General features: G+C 45.5%; 1 protein-coding gene across 1 annotated transcript in view; it reads left to right on the top strand.

Moving 5' to 3' along the window:
* Positions 1-22,133, top strand: part of nlk2 (nemo-like kinase, type 2) — a 105,407-nt gene that overhangs the window by 62,847 nt on the left and 20,427 nt on the right. The window contains exons 6-7 of the mRNA XM_063205240.1: positions 5,502-5,711; positions 11,174-11,275. Coding sequence (XP_063061310.1) covers positions 5,502-5,711; positions 11,174-11,275 — 312 coding nt within the window. The remainder of the gene's footprint in view (positions 1-5,501; positions 5,712-11,173; positions 11,276-22,133) is intronic.

The raw sequence follows: 22,133 nt of genomic DNA, 5'->3' as shown, positions 1-22,133 counted from the left end.
ATAAATATGGAAAAGAAAGGATTGAAAAGAAGACGCGCACTGCGTCGAAATGTCAGTCATTATGTTTGCACCACAATAAAATAACTAAAAAGTATCCGAGTGCTCCAGTCATCCCTGGCCTAGTCTTCTGAAGTGGACCAGTTTGCTTTCCATTGTCTACCGTCCTGAACTGGAAGCATCAAGAAGGTTAGAGCGCAAGTGTCTTGCCTTTTACAAAAGGATTGAAAAGGTTTGCTATTGTGTATAATGACAGGGTATTAACCCTATCCAGACCGGGCTTTTTTGGCATTCCTGGGACCGGGGGGGGGCTCTTTTGACCCCCCCTCATAACTTAGGAACCGAATGGTGTATGACCACCAAACTTGGAGGGGATGATCTTCAGCCAAAGATCTATGAATGACATCAGTTTGGTGTCATTATTGGATATTATGACGTCATGATGATGTCATTTCCTGGTTTTATTATTGTCCAAAATGTCACCATAATGTATTTTCCATCTAACTTGGGTAATGCACATCAATGTTGGTTATTATGTGCATCAGACCACTTCAAATGTTCACAAGGGTGTCTGATGCTAATGAAAATGTAAAAAAATATGAAAAGTGATGATGATGAGACTTAAATCAGTGATTTTTGGTCAGGCGACAACGACATGGCAACAACAAAAATGATAAACCTAATCTGTTGGTATCACATTGTAGCCAACTTCATTTTAGTAAAAGTCACCAAGTTTCGTAGTCATTCAGGAGTTATACAACATCAAAGTTGGTGCGGGCACTTTTAGCCCCCTCCCCCGGTCTGGATAGGGTTAAGTGGGCTCTCTTAACACCAAGAACTTAAATGTTAACAACAACTATGTAGTGTAATTCAATGACCGTGACTGCACAGAGGTGCTGACATTTTAAAGCAACAAGAAGTCATTTCCTCTTTGATTGCGCTACAAATGGGAAGCGCACTTAGCGCAGTTGTCTGTCTTTTGAATTACACTTGTCCGCTCCTCCAAACTGATTGTGGTTATAGTGGGGTGACCAAGCGATTTGACAACAGCCTTTCACCATATTACAAGCTGCTGAACCACTGCAAAGATTTCATCCTGTAATTAATCCTGATTAGAAATAATCCGGAATAATCTGTCTCAGATCTGTCACCGTCATTATGTTGTCTGTTGTCAATTTACTCACACTTGTGCTACAGCAGTTGATTGCGGTGAGGTGAGATGAGGTGAGGTGAAACCCTCCAATGAATTTTAAGTTAAGTTTAGTATAGTCATTGTCAAAGTTACTGTTCATTGCCTAATGTGAGCAGACCTTGATCTCAATACAATGTCTGTGAAATAATCTTCAAACAATTTAGGCAACTAGACTACTTGAAATACATAATGCCCTTCTAAAATAAAACCGTTAATTTAATAATGTACTTTACAGATGTAACGCAATACTGTTCTGAGCTGACGAGTGCATTACCAGCTAAGGAGTGGAAGTCTGAGCAAAATGGGTGGTGGGATCGATGATGAGAGTTGGGTGAGAGTGTAGGGAGGTGGGCTGAGCTGGAGCCCACTGGGGAAGAGCAATATTCTCCAAGAACAGTGTTGTTGGGGTAATAAGCAAAACTGAGGTGCAATCTCCGTGCACACCTGCCACAAGGCACTCCCTCAGGGACTAGAGTGGTCCTCCTTTCCCCCCCTGCCCACTGTGTGTGCGTGCGTGTGTTTGTGCCTGTGCGTGTGTGTGTGCCTGTGCGCGTGTGTGCCTGTGCGAGCGTGCATATATGTGTGTGTGTGTGCACTTGCGTCTTTGTGTGTGCGTGTGTGTTTCTCTGTGAGTGCATGTGCGAATGTGTGCATATGTGTGTTTGCTCCTGTGTGCGTGTGTGTGTTTGCCTCTGTGTGTGTTTGTGTGTGCGTACATGTGTGTGTGTGTGTGTGTGTGCATGTGTGTGTGTTTTTGCGTCTGTGCCTGCATGCGTTCCTGTGTGTGTGAGAGGGGTACTCGGCGCTGGCCAGACACTGCAGCTTGTGCATCAGGGGATTGGTTGGTTGTGCTTTCTGCTGCTCCAGAATACCAGCTGGGCCAAAACCTGGGCAACACAAATATATAATATGGTGCGGAGAGAGAGAGAGAGACAGAGAGAGAGAGAGCGAGAGAGACAGAGAGCGAGAGAGACAGAGACAGACAGAGAGAGAGAGAGAGAGAGAGAGAGAGAGAGAGAGAGAGAGACTACAATAAAGAGAAAGAACACAAGACCAAGAAAGAGAAAGACCACAATATAAAGACAGAGAGAAAGCAGAGAGAGAAACTGCGAAACTGGTGCGGAATGGTGTCGGGAAAGGAGGTGAAAAATTATACAATGGTGAGGATGGAGAAAAAAAAATCTGTCAGCCAAGACAAAAACAGAACAGAACAGGATGGGACAGGAAAAAAAGGAACCAGCAAAAAGGGACATGTCTCAGATCACTGAAGTAAAACAGTATTGCTTGAAAGAGGTTAGACAGGGGGGGGTTAGAGGAAAAACCAGTGACAGAATGATATGCTAGCGGGGCCAGAATGGTACTTCATCAAGTGGACATGCTTCAGCTTAAGTCTGGAGCCAGCGTTTAAATTTTATCGCCGGGCTGTTTGACCAAACCCGGCTGCTCCCTGCCATTGATCCACAGACTGCTTCTCTCCCTCTCTGTCTCTCTCTGTCTCTCTCTGTCTCTCTCTGTCGCTGTCTCTGTCTCTGTCTCTCTCTCTTTCTATCTCTCTCTGGTGTGTCTTTTGCTTTGTCCGTCTGTCTGTGTCATTGCATGCATCCATATGTGCGTGTGCGTGTGTGTGTGTGTGTGTGTGTGTGTGTGTGTGTGTGTGTGTGTGTGTGTGTGTGTGTGTGTGTGTGTGTGTGTGTGTGTGTGTGTGTGTGTGTGTGTGTGTGTGTGTGTGTGTGTGTGTGTGTGTGTGTGTGTGTGTGTGGGTCTGTGGGTGTGTAGGTCTAGGTCTGTGTTGCTACCGGGCAGCTCAGTACATTTCTGGTATTTTTGCTTTGTTTGTCGGAGCAAGGTTGGGTTGCACCTCCCAGTGTGCCTCTTCTGTTTGTCTCCAGTCTGCTTCCATCTCTGTAAATCATTTGCTTTATCTCTCAACACAATAGTTTATATTTATGTTTTGCAGTGTTATGGTTTGTCATTGCGTTGCATCATCATCTCTCAACCATTTGTATGAGTGTGTGCGAGAGGTGGCGTGTGAGGTTGTGAAAGCACACAGGCAGGTGCCTGAGGACCAGGGGTGGACTGGTACAGCGTTTCTGGCGGCGCATGTTCAGCTAAGACCAGTCCACCGGGCATTGAGAGAGACCATGAAGCCTGTGAAGAAAAAATAGTAATCTAATGTGAGCTATTTTGACCACAACAGACAAAATGCTTAATTTATATCTGACAATCTCGGAGAGACCTTCTGTAACAACATGGTGACTAATACACTGCCATCGAGGGGAGGTCCAGTCCACTGGGCAAATGCCCTGTATGCCACATGACCAGTCCTGCCATGCTCTAGACATGCATGCGTGGCTGTTCAGCTGTATAGATTGCCATCATTAGAGGTGCGAGTGGCGCCTCTATTTGTCATGTTGGCCGCCTCTTAAGTCAGCACTTCATTCCGTGACTCGTCGTCAGTTTATTTCCACATTCTGATCGTTGGCTGCTTTGCCCTTTCGTCTCTTTTTCGTCCCCACCCCCTTTATACCCCCCCTGGGGACACACTCTTTGCCTGCCCGCCTGCTCTTGGCACGGATTTGGATCCGGGCATCGTCCGGGCAGCATCACTCTTGACCAACATGACACGCCTGGCCTGTCGCAGCGTAGCGCTATGCTAATTAGCTACAACACACCATGCCCTCCTCCTCCATCGCTCTCACTCACTCACTCACTCACTCACTCACTCACTCACTCACTCACTCACTCACTCACTCACTCACTCACTCACTCACTCACTCACTCACTCACTCACTCACTCACTCACTCACTCACTCACGCACACACACACACACACACACACACACACACACACACACACACACACACACACACACACACACACACACACACACGCACTCGCAGACTCTCACTCTCTCTCAATCCCTATCTCTACCCCATTCTCTCTTTCTGTGTTTTTTCTGTGCCCCATTCTCTCTCTTTCTCCCACCCCTCCATCTCCCCTTCTGTTGCCCTCTCTCTCTTCCTCTTCCTCTCTCACTCTCGCTCTCGCTCTAGCCCTAGCTTTCTCTTTCTAGCACTCTCCTTAGTTCACTGTCGTATCTGTCCATAATTTATATTTGGCAAAATTGGGCCATGGAAGAGAGCATGAAGCAGGGATATAAAAATGGATAAAGAAACGACTCTGGTAGTTAGCAGGGAGAGAGAGAACACAGAGGGCGAGAGAGACATAGAGAGAGAGAGACAGAAAGAGAGAGTGAGAATGGAGAGAGACTGAGAGAGAGAGCGCGAGCAAGAGAGAGAGAGAGAGAGTGTGTGAGAGAGAGAGAGAATGGGGAGAGCACAGAGAGTGAGATAAGAGAGAGAGTGGGAGAGAGAGAGAGCGACAGCGACAGAGAGAGAGAGAGTGAGTGAGAGAGAGAGAGAGAGTGAGTGAGAGAGAGAGAGAGAGAGAGAGAGACAGGAAGAGAGAGACACAGACATAGAGAGAGCGACAGAGTGAGAGAGAGCGAGCGAGAGAGAGAGAGAGAGAGATTTAGCCTTAGCCCCCAGGGCTGCGGGAGCTTTAGCTTTAGTGTGTGTATATGTGTGCGGAGCTCGGGGAGTGTGTGACTGAGGTGGTCTTAACAATAATAAATGGAGCCTTGTTTCCAGCGGAGAGCAGAGAGTCGTTAGGGATGCACGGGGTGCACTTAAATATTCCCCTCTCCCTCCACGCCAGATTACTCCCCGGCGGACCGTATCCTACCCATAGTCCATTTGTCGCAGAGCTCCCCTTTCTTCCTGTGCGGGGAGCGTTCGTTCCAGAGAAAATATTCACATATATGCTGCCTTTCATCTCCTCTGCACTCCGTAATTCAATTTTAAAGCTTGCGGTACATAAAAGTGTGTGAAACGCATGTGTGTGTGTTCCAATGGAAGAAAGCGGGAACGGTTTTTATGTGTAAACACATGCAGGGTTTTTTCCTCTATATTCAATTGTGCGTGTGTATGTGTGAGGTTTTTGAGGTGACAGCACAGAATGTTTTTTGGGATATTGACATAAAGGGCTTTTAAAGTGTGTATCATTTAACTTTGTCATTTAAATGTACTACGTATAACCATTATGCCTGCATTAACATATAGCACCTACATCAACATACAACGCTGTTCGTCAGCTTTGACAGAACTACAACATTGGTGCAGTGGTGGCCCTAGAGTTTAACTTCTATAACCTGTGAGTAGATCAAAATCTGAAGGGTGCAATTGAAGGGGTCATCTTCTAAAACTTACTCTAATATTGACCTTTGACCCTTGTTCCATTCTCTTTGGGCAGATCTGTGACTTTGGTCTGGCGCGGGTGGAAGAGCTGGACGAGTCGCGTCATATGACGCAGGAGGTGGTGACGCAGTACTACCGTGCGCCGGAGATCCTGATGGGCAGTCGGCACTACTCCAACGCCATCGACATCTGGTCCGTCGGCTGCATCTTCGCCGAGCTGCTGGGACGACGCATCCTCTTCCAGGCCCAGTCTCCTATCCAGCAGGTGCAGTACACACTACATTACATTACATTACATTGCATTGAATCCTCTTGCAGGCACAGTTCCATCGAGCGAGAACTACTCATATTACATTACATGACATTAATTTACATTACATTAAATCATTATGTTACATTGCATCGTCCTCCAGCACAGCCTCCCATACAGCAGGTACACACTACATTACAATACATTGCGTTACATTACATTGCATTATATAACATTGCATTACATTTAAAAAACAAAAAATATAATCAAATTAATCTGTAGGCTTTGAAATTAATTAATCGAATTTTAATCACATTTTAATCGCATTTAAATATCTGACTTGGGAACAGTGAAATATATTTTCTTTCACATGGATTTTGAATAAATACAATAAATAAGCTTAATCTAAAAATATTATTCATTTTTAAAAGAAGAGAGAACTCTTCTCAATTTCAGCAGGCTGTTCACCATCAGGCGTAATACTGCCCTCCACTGGTCTAATACAGAAACATGTAGCTATACTGCGATTAATTTTTTTAATCGCATTAATTATTTTTTTTAATCGTATGATTAATTAATTAATGTCCCAGCCCTAATTACATTACATCATATTGTATTACATCTTCTTCCAGGCACAACCTCCCATCCAGCAGGTACACATTACATTACATTACATTGCTGTCTTAAACAAAGCCGAACAAAGTAAATTAAACCGACAGACAAGGGACAAGCGTTTCGGGTCTAGCCCATCATCAGTGTTCCCAGTAATACTAGTAGCCCACATAACTGAAATGGTGCCCATTTTTGTTGCCCTGCGGTGTCGCATTTTACAAGGGCCTCGCACTCCTATGCTAATGAAAGCAGTTAAGCAAAGCGTGCCCATATGACTGCACTGCAGGCACCCAGGGGGCTGCATCACAGGTCTCTTTCCATCTCTCTCTCTCTCTCTCTCTCGCTCTCTCTCTCTCTCTCTCTCTCTCTCTCTCTCTCTCTCTCTCTCTCTCTCTCTCTCTCTCTCTCTCTCTGTCTCTTTTTCTCTCCCCTGCCTCTCTCCTCTCTCCTTTTCCTCTCTCTCCTTCATCTGCTCTGTTTCTCTTTCCCTCTTTTCTCTGGGTGCAGGAACTCTCCTCTCCTCTCCACCTCATCTCCACTCACTTGTCTTGAGTCAGCATCACAAAAGGTTAACCGTTTACTTTTTTAATGTGTTGCCATTTACTTTTTACTCACTAAGTAATTATATTTGCAAGAATAATGTAATGGTAAAAAGAGTACCTGGTCCTGACCATCCCATAATGCTACAATTTCATTTCGTATTCATGGTGTGGAGCTTGTGTGATCTGACGCGATTGCAGGAAGCGGGAAGTTTGCACTCAGTTATGGTTTGAAATGATTGGACAGCTCTCACCCAATCGCAGACAGTTACTCAACAACAACATACACCGCATTTCACATTATTACGCAAATGACATTTTTTTCCCTTTTCCCAAATAGTCAATAGAAATGACAGTCGTCATAATTTTCAAGTAATCAGCCATTAGAGTACAATTCAAAAGTTTTTGAATGAACCTTCCAATGATAACAGTATTTTTTTAAATAATAAAAAACTTGAAATGCCCAAAATGCTCTGTTCCAAATTATTACGCAAAACAGTTTTGTAGTGTTGTAATACAAATTTCTTTCTTTTTTTCCCATTTACATCAAAACAGTTGGCATTTGGTACCTTCTAAATTACATTTCGATGTTCAAAACTTGGTCATAAGCTGTAACTGGAATGCTGCGTTTAACATTGAAGTCAATGGCAGGGCATTGCATGGAAATTATGGAAGCCCAGATATCCTTGATGCTTTGCTCTCAGCTGTTTTTGTTTGTTTGGTCTGGTGACCCACACTTCACTCTTCAATATACCTGTAGATTTCCATGCCACGTGTAGGTGCTTTGGAGGTGATGACATTCAAACTCACCAGACATAGCATCCCATTCATTTTCAATGGCGTTTTATGTCTGGTGCGTTAGAATGTCATCACCTCCAAAGCACCTAAACGTGGCATGGAAATCTACGGGTATATTGAAGAGTGAAGTGTGGGTCACCAGACCAAACAAACAAAAACAGCTGAGAGCAAAGCATCAAGGATATCTGGGCTTCCATAACTCCCATGCAATGCCCTGCCATTGACTTCAATGTTAATCGCAGCATTCCAGTTACTAAGACAAAGAGCTTATCACCAAGTATTGAACATTGAAATGTAATTTAGAAGGTACCAAATTCCAACTGTTTTGATGTAAAAGGGAAAAAAAGAAAGAAATTTGGATTACAACACTACAAAACTATTTTGCGTAATAATGTTGAACAGAGCATTTAAAGTTTTGTATTATTTTAAAAAAAATACCGTTATCATTGGAAGGTTCATTCAAAAACTTTTAAATTGTACTCTAATGGCTGATGACTTGAAAATTATGACGACTGTCATTTGTATTGATTATTTGGGGAAACAGCGAAAAATGTCATTTGCATAATAAAGTGGAATGCGGTGTAGCGCTAACTAGAGCCATTGGTCCAGACCTTTACGTCATCGTCACGAGCGTCCTCTCCCTTTTGCCCCCATGTGGGGCGCTTATTCTTTTGCGGAAGTACGTAGGATGGCTCGCGAGGCTAACCCAATAGTTGTGCAAAAACCATACTTGTACAGAAACTAAAGGATATTGTTCAAACACAATCCTGTGTAGCCTGAAGACTCTAATGTGAATTAGACAAAAAGTAATATCTTTTAAGATTCACTATCGGTTAGTTATACCAAAACATATTAAACGAGGAAAGCTTGATTGAGCCCTTAATGTTTTATACTGCCAGACACCATATCTACCGCCATTTTAGGGTTCATTGAAGTCGCTTCTTTTGACATCCTCAAAACGTTATGCCATAAATCACTTGTGATTGTCGTGTTTCCCACACACCGTCTCCCTAAAAATGACACTAGCCGAGACCCAAGAAATGGCAATGGCAATTACGATCAATGAAACAATGCTCCTGAACTTCATCATCATTACCAATGTATTTTCTGGTGTAAAGACCCTCTGTCCTTTTACGTTCTTTGGTTATACCTGCATTCAGGGGAAATGCTTCACTGCATCTCCCCAGTTGCCTGGATGCAGCTGTGCTGTTAATGCAGGAGATTCCTCTTATCTGCCCCTGTTCCGGGTTAAAGAGCTGGGCTAATTAGACGCTGATCTATTGATTGGCTGGAACAAATATATGGCCGGCCGTGCATTGCATTGTTGTAGTGTTGTAGTGAAGCCTGATTACCTCATCACGTGCACTCTCTGGGGAGGGAGGGAGACTGGACAGGGATGGGGGTGGGTGCCACTGACTTATATACTATATGGACAGCATGCTTCTACTGGTATTAAGTGAAAGCCCATTGGGAAACTCCAACTCCCATTGTCATTGTGACACAGCACTCCACAGCACACAAGTGAACACTGCACACAATGAAATTACATTGATGCCTCACCCGTGCAAGGTATTGTATTGCATTCATCGGTTTTGAAGCGAATAGACTCAGCAAGAATTGGCAAGCAGAGGCACTGTTTCAAGTCTCCCATAGAGATAAATGGGAAATGGCGATTTTCTTCCATTTTCCGGGACGGGTGTGACTGGCAGTACCTAGCCCACTTCATCACATCTCAACATGACAAACACAAAATGGAAAGTGGTAGGTGGGAAGCTTCTGTAAAGGCAACCGAGGTGGAAAAAAGCACCACACCGTACTCTACCGCAGAGTGCTGTGATAATACAGTATTGCAATGGGATGTGAGTGGGCTTTAGGCTACTAATAGGCTTTTGAAGAGTTCCTGTGGGGTACCCTGTCTGATCTGTGGCTGCCGGTTAGGAAGGAAATTAGTCTGAAGCTCTGTCGGAACAGTCCAGTTGTTCACTGTATTGTTTTTCACTTCAATAGGGTTTGAGTTGCATTGTTCTGCCCAATGACTGTGCTTTGGTCACCTATGGTCACTTACTCACACATCTCTCATACACATTACAAAGACGCATGTACAGTACATATTGTATACTGTACACACGCATATACAGCATGCACATGCTCATATATGTAGAGTATAGTACCCATGTATGACTATGTAAAGCAACCTTGGGTCCTAAACAAATGTATGTTGCAACCTTGGGTCCTAAACAAATGTATGTTGCAACCTTGAGTCCTAAACAAACGTATGTTGCAACCTTGGGTCCTAAACAAACGTATGTTGCAACCTTGGGTCCTAAACAAATGTATGTTGCAACCTTGGGCCCTAAACAAATGAATTCTTATATAGGGCACTACATAGTCAATGAGTGAGCATTGCATTTGTCCTGAGTGTCTGGGAGTTACCTAATGGAAAGAGTTCTCAATCCTGAGTTATGCCACAGAAAACGGATTTAATTGTTGACCTGGGTGCTTGTTAAGATGAAGGTCTTCCAGGTCTGTTCTATTAAAAGGTTTACAACGCAATCAGAGTTGTTTGTGTTTACCACTAAACCTCCTCATTTGGAGTATGCCCAAGGTCAAGTTTAAAAAAAGTCTCACGGTAGGGTGCTTGTCTGCCACGCGGCTGACCCGGGTTTGATTCCGGGCCCGGATCCTTTGCCGGCCCTTCCCTGTCTCTCTCTCCCCACTCGCTTCCTGTCACCACCTTCACTGTCCTGTCATAAATAAAGTCAAAAAGACCAAAACGAATAAATAAATAAATAAATAAATAAATAAAAGCCTCACAGAGACTGGAAGTTGGTACCCGGCACCGTAAAGAAACAGCTTGTGTGCATTTACTCAGCAGACGCATTTGAAAAGAAAAAAAAAGTCAAGTCATTATATTTGAAGATTATGCCACATGTGCTCACAGGCAAAGCAAGTCATTATCTTAATGGTGCATAAACTTAAACACTGATCTTCCTGTTTAGATACGGAAGCTCATGGGTGACATATGGAGCAAAGCAATGATGCAGAGACACTCCCCCTGTGTGCGTGCGTGGGTGCGTGCCTGTGCCTGCGTGTGTGCTAAATTTATGTGTAGCTCTACTGTATATGGAGTGTGTGTGTGTGTGTGTGTGTGTGTGTGTGTGTGTGTGTGTGTGTGTGTGTGTGTGTGTGTGTGTGTGTGTGTGTGTGTGTGTGTGTGTGTGTGTGTGTGTGTGTGTGTGTGTGTGTGTGTGTGTGTGTGTGTGTGTGTGTGCGTGCGCGTGCACGTGCACGCGCAGCAGGGTGTGTGTGTGTGTGTGTGCTTGTGTGTGCGCAGCAGTGATGCAGACACTCCCCAGTGTGTCCATGTCTAAATGTATGTGTACTGTACTGTATATGCAGTGTGGGTTTGTGTGTGTGTGTGTGTGTCTGACTGTACTCTCGTACATGTCATCTTATCCCTAATATCTGGTTATTAGTATGCCATGCTCATCCACTGCTCCTCTGCCTCCTTCCCTCCTGCCTCTGCAGCTGGACCTGATCACAGACCTGCTGGGCACCCCGTCTCTGGAGGCCATGAGGACGGCCTGCGAGGGGGCCAGGGCTCACATCCTGCGGGGACCCCACAAACAGGTACAGCCTCTCCTCTTCCAGCCTGATTTTCATCGACTTTCAGATCTTTGGTCCGACCAAGAAGATAACGTATAACGTTTCCAAACGGCATGGTTAACCCACCTCCCTCGCTTTGCAACTGGTCGATCCCAGAAAGGGAAAATGTTCTTAGTCCCAATAGAACGTCTCTGCTTATACCACATCACTGCTTTGAACACGCCTCTACCCAGGGGCGTTGTAACTGCTCAAAGTTCATTGCTTCCCGACAATGTGGGTGGAGTTCCCCTGCACAGCTGAACACAGAAAGTACTTGAACGAGCTCTTTTCCCGAGTAATTTCGCAGCGCTGAAGGTGTAGGTGTGTAGGGTGTAGCCTGGCTGGTACTCTTCCACCTGCAAGCCCCTCTCTGCTTCATCACACAAGGCTAGACAATCCATGTATTAGGAGTCAATGGCGACGTTTACATGACGTTTTTAATTCCGAATGAATAATTCAGAATGAAATAGTTCTGACGATTTTACTTCGATCTTTCATTTAATTTTGAATTGTGAAGTGTTTACATGATGTTTTCAACACGGAATTAAGAAGAAGAGTTAATTATGAATTAAATGTCTCATGAAAACATAGCCAGTGTTTGTGGTTGGAACGCTTGATTAGCACCATCTAGGCTGTGTGGCTGGTGTGCAGCTATGAAAAAGGGGCAGTGGTGGTTTGGCGGTTAAAATATTTCCTTGGACATTGAGGTTTGCAAGTGCGATGTCTTTTTTAATGTATATTTTTGGGGGGGCATTGTTGGCTTTTATTTCGATAGTGCAGTGAAGAGTTAGACAGGAAGTGACTGGGAGAGAGAGAGACAGGGAAGGGGAAGGGCGGGTAAAAGGACCCGGGCCGGGATCGAACCCGGGTCAGCCATGTAGCAGGCGAGTGCCATACTCTTGGCCCCACAGTTGGGCCACAAGTACCATGTCTACACATTGCTCCCTGGATGCTGTTGCCAAGACGCTGCCCTCCCAGCTGAAATATATGAATTATATGCATGATGTTCAAATGGAGTCATCAATCAATGACTGATTAATAATGAATGAAAAAGCTGCATTGCGTTACATTGAAATACTTTTCAATTCGCGAACTGTTGGATGCGTTGTGATACAGCCTGGGGTTACACACCTTGTACCAAATCACCAGAATGGACAAAATTCTGCTGTCTGTAGATGTGTTTTTCCGTTTACCTTGTGTGCTGTCCAGTATGTGGAATAAATAGATCTTGGATTTTCAATCCTGGAGGCCCATGGAGAGCCAGAGGTCATAATCATTCCAATCACCTACCTTACCTCTCGTTCTCCGAGTCCGGACAATCGTCTGCACCCTTGCTGTTGTTTGTTTGTTTGTTTGTTTGTTGTTCTGGCGGTTGTTTACCGGCTCTGTCCTGCATCACTGACCCCCGTCAGCCAGATGATTGGCAGCGAGCTATCGACCGGCCTGAGTTTGCTTACTTATTGTGGCTCCCTCTCGAGGCGCTGTCTAAATGGGGCATCGGAAACACGGCTGTCCATCTCTCACCTTCTCTCCTCCTCCTCCTTTTCCTGCTCTGTCTCTTTTCTCCACCTCTCTTTCTCCTCCTGCTCCCCTGTTCCCGCTCTCCCTTCCTCTCCTCCTTCTGCTCCATCCTCTCAACCCTTCTCCCTTTTCCACCTCCAATTAAGGAGTCTTCGCTCTCTGTCCCCTTTTTCTCCATCTCTTTTCTCTCCCTCTCTTTCATCCTTAGTACCCTGTTCCCTCTCCCCCTCTTTCTACTTTTCCTCCTCCCCCTCTCTACCTCCTTCAACACCTCCTCCTCCTCCGTCTCCATTCTCTCATCCCCTCCTCCCCTTTCACCCCCTGGCAAGACACTGCTCTGTCTGCTTCTCCGCATATTGCCTCGCCCTGTCTCCATTGCCCCCGTAGCTCTCATTGATGGGTCAATGTCGTTTCAGACGTCAGGTGGTGCAACCACAGCTAATGCCCATGCATTAATTACCGTAGTTATTTGTTACTTAGGTGCTGTTTCCACGTAGCAGGATATTTTTTTTAGCAGGGTATTTTTTTCTCCTGTTGAGGTGTAAACGCAACATGTGGATAAAAATGTATAATTTATACCTGGATTTTAAATATCTGCTACGTGGAAACGGAAGGCCAAAACCAATGCAACCAGGAGAAAAAAATATCCACATATAAAAATATCCAGCTACGTGGAAACAGCACCTTAATGTACTGCAATGAATATGCTTCTTAGATAATCCACCCTGACGCATGCTACGACTAAAACGCCATCGACTCTCCTGCCCGAAAAGGAAAGCACCTTCTCTGCCGTTTGTTTACTTTGCTTGGGGCTCAGTCTCTTGGCGAGTTCATTTTTAGATTCTGATTGTCATAATTATAGTGGTAATTGTTGACAATTTTCTGTGCTCATTTCAATTCATATTCTGTTAGGCGTCGGTCGTGGTGACGTCCAATCACTTGATTAACCACCTTGTATGCCCACATGCATAAACACATCATACACACATACACAGGCACACACACACAGGTACACGCATGCATGCATACGCACGCACGCATGCATGCACGCATGCACACGCACGCACGCACACAGACACACACACAGGCACGCACGCACACAGGCAGACACACACACACACAGACACACACACACACACACACACACACACACACACACACACACACACACACACACACACACACACACACACACACACACACACACACACACACACACACACACACACACAGTGATTCAAAACTGAAATGGTTTAGAATAGGCTTCTGTCCTCTCTGCTACCCTTTGTGCTGCTGTCTATTTCTGTGGACGTAATGGATAGAATGATTTGTGGATCATGCGTTTTCCAACTGATAAGGCAGGGTATGTCTTGATGTCCTTTTCACATCCGAAAGACGGGCACGATTAGGCCTTTAGATATGCATGTTTACATCTGAAAGATGATTAAATGATTTTTTTCTGTCTATCTCTCTCTCTCGCTCTCTCTCTCTCTCTCTCTCTCTCTCTCTCTCTCTCTCTCTCTCTCTCTCTCTCTCTCTCTCTCTATCTCTCTTTCTTTCTTTCTTTCTTTCTTTCTTTCTTTCTTTCTTTCTTTCTTTCTCTCTCTCTCTCTCGATCTGACATTACGGTGTTGGCTCTCAGCTTCTCTGCTAATGCCTATCCCAGCAGGCAAACTACCTTCTTGAGGAAAAGCACAAAGTGGAGTCAGTGCAAGTGTGTGTGCATGAGTGCGTGCGTGCGGGCGGACGCGCGGGTCGAATTTTCATTGGCCTCTTCCGATGCACAGCTCTTTGGCTGGCCGCTTGCCTAGCAACCACTCACCCCTCCCCCCCAATCCTCCCCACTCCCCCCCATTCACTCTTACAGCCATCCAGGAGAAGATGCTGCCCAGAGAGCACACACACACACACACACACACACACACACGCGCACACACAAGTACACACACACACACACACACACACACACACACACACACACACACACACACACACACACACACACACACACACACACACACACACTAAATCTCTCTGTTGCTCTTGAACTTCACCCCCCTTCTCTCTCTCTCTCTCTCTCTCTCTCTCTCTCTCTCTCTCTCTCTCTCTCTCTCTCTCTCTCTCTCTCTCTCTCTCTCTCTCTCTCTCGCTCATGTCCTGTTCCTGTCCAACTGCTCTTAAACAAGTGTCTATCCCTCCCTGCTCCTCTCCTCTTCTCTGAGTTGCCATTTGGCTGACCTTGTCTCTGTGTGCTTTTCTCCATTTCCTTGTTTTTTTTTTACTATCGAGTCGCTGTCCTTCACCACTCCCCTCCAACATGCGCACACACACGCACGTACACACCCACGCACACACACGCACACGCACACACACACACACGCACAGGCTCTCCTTGGTGCAGTTTGTTTCCACCGGGCTAGCTATCAAAACCCTGCTGTTTTAATCATGCCTTACTGACAGCCATCCAGGTTGCAGGATTACTAGCTACATACAGGGGGTGCAGTGCAGATTACACAAAATCAGATTTTCGAACTGTCTGCGGCCTTCGGAAAGACAATGGTAGAATGATGCCTATGGGTATTTTTTATAAAGGGTCGGAGGTTGAGGGAAACGCTTTCAGCCAATGGATATGATGTGAGGTGAAGGTGAATATTTACAGCCATCCTCCCTGTAACCTTGGTGACGGTGTGCAGTGCAGAGAAAAGCCGGTTTACAGAACAGAAGCATCGATTCGGTCTGACTGCTTTGAAGGTGGAGTTTTGGTGGAATGTGTCGAAAATAAAACCTATTGACAAGCAAACGTTATTTTGCACCTGAAATCTAGCACTTCTGGAACTTCTGTTTTACCAGCATTTAGAATCCACCATCTGGGATCTATGCATTCTCTCCATGTGTATAGGCAAAGGCTCTTACAGCCATTATAGTGGTAGTATGATGATGGACCTACGTTGGTATGTCGTATGCAAACTCTCCAAAAAAAGAAAACATTTTCAGACACACGAACCATAAAAGCAACAGAGCCGCTGCATACAGCTAAAAGTGATAAGTTTAGGGAGCTTTTATATATTACATTCATAAGAGAATATGATCATAGTTGGAGAAGACACAGTATTACCGGTAGTTGTACCTGTAGCACCTGTTCTATAAGTAGTAGTAGTAACAGCAGGAGTAGAAGGAGAGGAGGCAGAGTGGGGTCTAGTGGGACAAAAATCGGTAGTATGAGTTGTGGTAGTCGTAGAGTGGAGTACTAGAGGAGGACACCGTTGCTAAAGAGAGGCCCAGCTCACCCCCATGAGAAGGTACTCACAAGATCAGTCTCACTAATAAAGCATAGGAGAGAGATGGCTTAGGAGAAAAATCAGGCCTTATTTAAAGCTTCTGTATCTGCCCTCCTCCTCTACTGTCTGTCTGTCTGTCTCTCTGTCTGTCTGTCTGTCTGTCTGTCTGTCTGTCTGTCTTTCTCTCTCTCTCTCTCTCTCTCTCTCTCTCTCTCTCTCTCTCTCTCTCTCTTTCTTTCTCTCTCTCTCTCTCTCTCTCTCTCTCTCTTTCTTTCTCTCTCTCTCTCTCTCTCTCTCTCTCTCTCTCTCTCTCTAAATCATAGGAGAGAGGTGGGTCAGGGGGGAGAAGCTTGAGGGCTTCTTGACAGGCTCTGCGTCTTCCCCCCCTTCCCCTTCCCCTTCTCATGTATTTCCCCCTGGTTGCCTTCAACACCAGCCTCCAGATGCCAGAGCAGAGCAGAGCGGAGCTGAAGGAGCAGAGGTGGATGCTGCTGCCACTTTTAAGGTTCTGCCAACTCCAGAGGCTGAGAGGAGGAGAGAGCAGGAGAGAGCAGGAGAGGACTGGATTGGTGGAGAAGGAGAGCAGGGGGAGAACGCTAGATGGAGGAGGATAGAGAGAGGGGGACGGGAGAAAGAGAGAGGGAGGGAAGGAATGGGAGAGGAAGACTATGAGTGTGTGTGAGAGAGAGATAGAGTTTGAGAGAGAGAGTGTTTGAGAGACAGAGATGGCTGGATAAAGAGACATGGAGAGAGAGAGAGAGAGAGAGAGAGAGAGAGAAATAGAGAGAGAGACTTTGAGACGGATATCTAGAGAGAGACTTTGAGAAGGATGTCAAAAGAGGAGAGAGCGAGAAGGAGAGGGAGGGGTGTGTTTGAGAAGGGCAGCAACAGAGAGAGATGGAGGGGAAGAGGGGAGTGGGGGAGGTGAACGGAGTATAGAGAGAATCTAAAAACAGCCATGGCTTTAAAAGATGGACTGCTTCCTCCCTCCACATGGGAGCTCATTACTCCTATTAATTTTGCAAGGCTCTTAGCGTGCGTGATGGAGGGTGAGTGCATGTCATCTGCCGTACAGTAGAGGGCCTACCGAAAGGAGAGCGAGTGAAGAGGGAAGAGGGGAGTCAAGGAGAGAGAGAGAGAGATGGAAGAGAGCAGAGGGGGTGAAGAGCTGGAAGAAGAGGTAGGGGTGTCGCACAGGGGGGTAAAGTGTGACTGAGTCACTAGGGCCCCATGTATACAAGGGGCCCCCCACACTGAGTCCGATTCATGTGGACATATGGCTGGGGGGGTCCATTGGAGCTGATTGTACATAGGGCTCACAATTTGCTGCTACGCCTCTGAGAAGAGGTCTGGGAAATGTGGAGTTTGTTTTAGCTAATGAAATTTGGTGCTGGGCAGGAAAAAAAATCAGAGGCACCTTCGTTTTCTCTCTCGATGTTGATGTCAAACTGAAGCAGGTGGTATTGAGAATAAATGCATTTGAGATGTTTCATATTTGAATATCGTTAACGAGAGTGAAGGACTTGACAACACTGAACTCTCTCCCCAAAGACACAGTGTGTGTTGGCAGTGTCTTGCACACAATCGTACAAATTAAAGAGGGTTTTTTCTTGATGTGCTTCAGAGTTACATGACTGTCTTTATTCTCCCTCATTAATGAAGAGTCTTTGGGGGGAGGTGCTAGACTGTTTCAAATGGCGACCCAATTTTTCTGTCACCATATTGATCTCGTCATCCTGTCAGATCGCATCCAAATTACTGCGCATGCTTGTTTTCTGGGTGTAAATCACTCAATCCTTTATTCTGCGTGCTTTGCAATGGGAGGAAAGATCTTGCGAAATGACGTAAGCGCCATTGCGTGCTATTATCAGACATTGCTTTTCAAACGTCCTATCATCTGAATTCTTGCCATTATATATTTTGTTAACATACTTTTTAAGCCTATATAACATGCAATGCAATGCCCAATTCAAAAATGTTTATTTCCAAAAATGTTCCAAAATGGATATACGCCATTTTGCAACAAAGCCCTTCATATTGACCGTAATAATATGGCAATTCTATTTCATATATTTTTTGGGGGGCTTTTTGAGCCTTTATTTAACAGGACAACGAAGAACAGAGTGAGAGATGGAGTGGGGTTGGTTAATGACCCAGGCTGGACTCGAACCCGGGTCCCCCTGGGTAGGTAGTCCATATGCTCAGGCGCATCAGCACACCACCTAATCATACAGTATTCCTAGTAATGATGACTATTTCTAGTTATGATGACTATAATCATTTTAATGCATGTGTGTATATTAAATGAGTAATTGAAAGTACTGTTATGGTTAATAATTAAAGCAAAGCTAGGGTACTTTCTGATCACGGAGTCTGCAGCAATAGAGGGTCTCAAGTGGAAACTGAAGCTCTGTGTAACCTCACTTGCCCCTGTAGTGTTCCCATGCGTTCCGGTTTACCCCCCCCCCTCAGATCAGATGCAGACTGTGTTCATGTACAGCACCTTAATATTGTAGAATAGGTGTGCGTATGTGTGCGTATGTGTGTGTATGTGCGTTTGCGTGCTCAGACTTGGATAGAGGTGTGCATGTAGCCTGCTGTTGCGGAATAGATGCAGTGTGCATGTGCGTGTGTGCATTCATGTGTGTGCGTGTGTGTGTGTGTGTGTGTGTGTGCGTGTGCGTGTGTGCGTGTGCGTGTGTGTGTGTGTGTGTGTGTGTGTGTGTGTGTGTGTGTGTGTGTGTGTGTGTGTGTGTGGTGTGCGCACGTGTGTGTGTGTGTGTGTGTGTGTGTGTGTGTGCATTCATGAGTGTGTGTGTGTGTGTGTGTGTTCACACTTGGATTGAGTGTGTTGGTGTGTGCGCGTGTGTGTGTGTGTGTGTGTGTGTGTGTGTGTGTGTGTGTGTGTGTGTGTGTGTGTGTGTGTGTGTGTGTGTATATACGTGCAGTATATGTGTGTTCACACTTGGATTGAGGAACTGTGTACCCTGATGTAGCTGTGCGTGTGCGTGTGCGTGTGCGTGTGTGTGTGCGTGTGCGTGTGTGTGTGCATGTGCACATATTTGGTGAGTTCAGATCAGGTTTCAGCCCCCTCATGCCTGGAGTCCTACTCCTGACTCCTGTAGGGGGATTTGCATTAATGATTGACGAGTCTATCTGTAAAGCATCACGTGGTTGTGTGTAGAGGGGAGGGGTTTGGGGTTGGGTGAGGGTGGAAGAAAGAACCAGAATGTCACCAAAGCTCTTGCAGAGGTAACCCCAAGGCCATCAACTTTTAATGCCACGAAACCCAAATTAGAACCACTTTCCATCCCTCCTCTCCACCTCCATTTCACTTTTTTAATGTTCGTGTCAATGACGTTTTACTGTAGTTGTAACTATAGCTAATGCTACTATTATATGGATTATATTATTTATTGTGTTTGTGTTTAGTGGATTATCTAAGAAGCATATGCTTTGCAGTAAATTAATTACCCACCACCAATTAAGCCGCATCATTGACCCGTAAACACTTTGTTAGTGTAGATTTCTCAAATGTGTTGGAATTGTGGTAAATTGTGTTGCTACCTGCTGCTACAGATGGAAAAATACAGTCTTGGAATACATAATCAGTCACAAGCTCAATCATGGTGTTTTCATTTTTCCTTTTTATTTTAGATGAAAACTGTGTTGGCAATCTCAAATGTGTTGTTATTTTAAAATGACTTTTTAATTTATAAGTCCAAATGGAACGATCCTTTTAATATTGAGAACCAGAAAGCATTTTGAACGTGTAATTAAATCCTAGCTGCAAAATCTTTGAACTTGCAATTCTAACGTTTTAAAAATCAAAACACATTTGTGTGCAAGCTGAGATTTCATGAGAAAAAAAAACTAAAACTGATTGTTTTTATAGCAATACTTTTTTGCATTCATGCCGAACAATCCATCCAAATTATTCATCCAACAATTAAAGATCTCTTTTCTCTTCTACATAACCTGAGGATCGTAAAAAGGAAGATTTGGTAGTGCTCATGCGAACAGCCCAGTGCCCCTCTACTGCACCCTATGACTTCTTGTGGGGACTTGGCTTTAATGAATGATTGATGACGATGATGAAGATTAGAGAAAGACGAAGATCACGCCAAAGGGTTTTTTTTCTTTTCATGCCTTTGATCTTTCTTTCGTTTTGAAACTCGACTCGGCAGGCAGGGCCGCAGCTCAACTCAGCTCTGACTGAATCAGGAAGTGAGGTGGGGCTGCTGTGGCAAACGCTACTTCCTCACAACATCATGGGGTGCATTCCAATATGCACACTTGCGTCCTCCACTTGTGCTTGTGGCCTCGTACAGTACCAGGAAGTAATATGTCGTGAAGACATCACTGACAACAGCACTATATTTCAATATCTCACAAATCTCAATTGTAAAGTCATTTTTTCATTTGCAAGAATAGTCCCCCAAAAGTTGTTGTGGCTAAGCTGACAGCGGGGAAACTTAATTGTTTTCTCCACGGGCATCAGGCGGGGCATCAGCAAAATGTGAGGCCACAAGCACAAGTGGAGGACGCAAAGTCGAATATTGGAATGCACCCATTGAGTAAGATGAGCTTCAGAGTTGGCTCTCTTAAAGCACCCCCCTCTCTCTTTCCTCTTTCTCTCTCTCTCTCTCTCTCTCTCTCTCTCTCTCTCTCTCTCTCTCTCTCTCTCTCTCTCTCTCTCTCTCTCTCTCTCTCTCTACTCCTCTCCCACCTTTTATTCCTCTCGCTGATTGGCTTCTAAGTGCCCTCACCACACCTCACCTCATATCCCTCCTCCCCTCACAGTTGTGTGTGTGCATGCGTGCGTGCGTGCGTGCGTGCGTGTGTTCACTCTCTCTCTCCTTCTCTTTCTCTCTCTCTCTCTCTCTCTCTCCATCTCTCTCTCTCTCTCTCTCTCTCTCTCTGCTCCCTTTGGGCCTGTCCAAAGTCAGGATTAATATTTTTTTGACGCCCTTCCTAGCCCTCATCTTCTTTGTCTTTTTGCCAAAGTATTCTCCGTCAGTCCTAGAACCCCCTGTCCCTACCTCCTCTGCCAGGGGTCATTTCTCTCTCTCTTGTAATTTTAACGATCATCATCAAAGCATTGCTGTTAATATTTTACATTTTCGCCTTGTGTTTAGTAAGCATTGCTACAGGTATATTATATCTATTTTGGCTTTGGTTTTAATGCAAATTCACATTTAAAAAAGAGTCTCACGTTGTTTACTCAACGGGGCTTGCGCTTGTCGTCATTTGCAATGTGCAGGCTGCATGCATGTCTGGCTGTGTTGTTGGAGGCCAGTACAAGGGAGCTGCAGCCCCGATGAGTTGGCCTATCGCAGAGCTCCTGTTTGCTGGCCGCAGTCCGCCCTGGTTGTTGGCTTGTTGCTGATGAATGCGTTTGTTTGCCCTGCGGCTGGAAGGAGCGAGCAGGAGGCCCCATGCCCCAGGCCTGAGCTCTCCTCTCCAGCCCCTGACATGAGCAGAGGACGGTGAGGTTGGTGGTGGTGGTGGTGGGGGTGGTGGTGGTGGTGGTAGCAGGGGGTGGTGGTGCAGCGTGCAGGCAAGGCTGTGTGTGTGGAGAGCCCCGGTGGTCTGGTCTGCGGCTACACCTGCTTCCTGGCAGGCGGGCTGGGCCCATTTGGTTGGTTGGGTGGGTAGGGGGAGGTGTTGGTGGGTGGTGGTAGAGGTGGTGGTGCGGAACTTGGTGGTGCGGTGGGGTAGGCTATGTAGGTTGTGTCCTCTGCCAGGAACAGACGTGTCACGTGTTCTGTGGAGCGCCACACAACAAGGCCCAGGCCGAGTGGACTGATGAGCTGTGTCAGGCCACCCACCCACCAACAAAACCTGCCTGCCTGCCCGTCTGCCTGCCTGCCTGCCTGCCTGGCTCCACCTGTCTGCTTTCCTGGAAGATCCTGTGGCCTAATCAAGTTTACTAGCCCTGCTTTTACTCAAACTCACATTCAGTTAGTCTTCGTTTCTTTCTTTCTTTCTTTCTTTCTTTCTTTCTTTCTTTCTTTCTTTCTTTCTTTCTTTCTTTCTTTCTT

Source organism: Engraulis encrasicolus, chromosome 8 (genome assembly GCF_034702125.1).
Source record: "Engraulis encrasicolus isolate BLACKSEA-1 chromosome 8, IST_EnEncr_1.0, whole genome shotgun sequence".
In the NCBI taxonomy this organism is placed as follows: Eukaryota; Metazoa; Chordata; class Actinopteri; order Clupeiformes; family Engraulidae; genus Engraulis; species Engraulis encrasicolus.
Note: the sequence above shows the minus strand (reverse complement) of the source record. Positions and strands in the feature narration are given on the sequence as shown.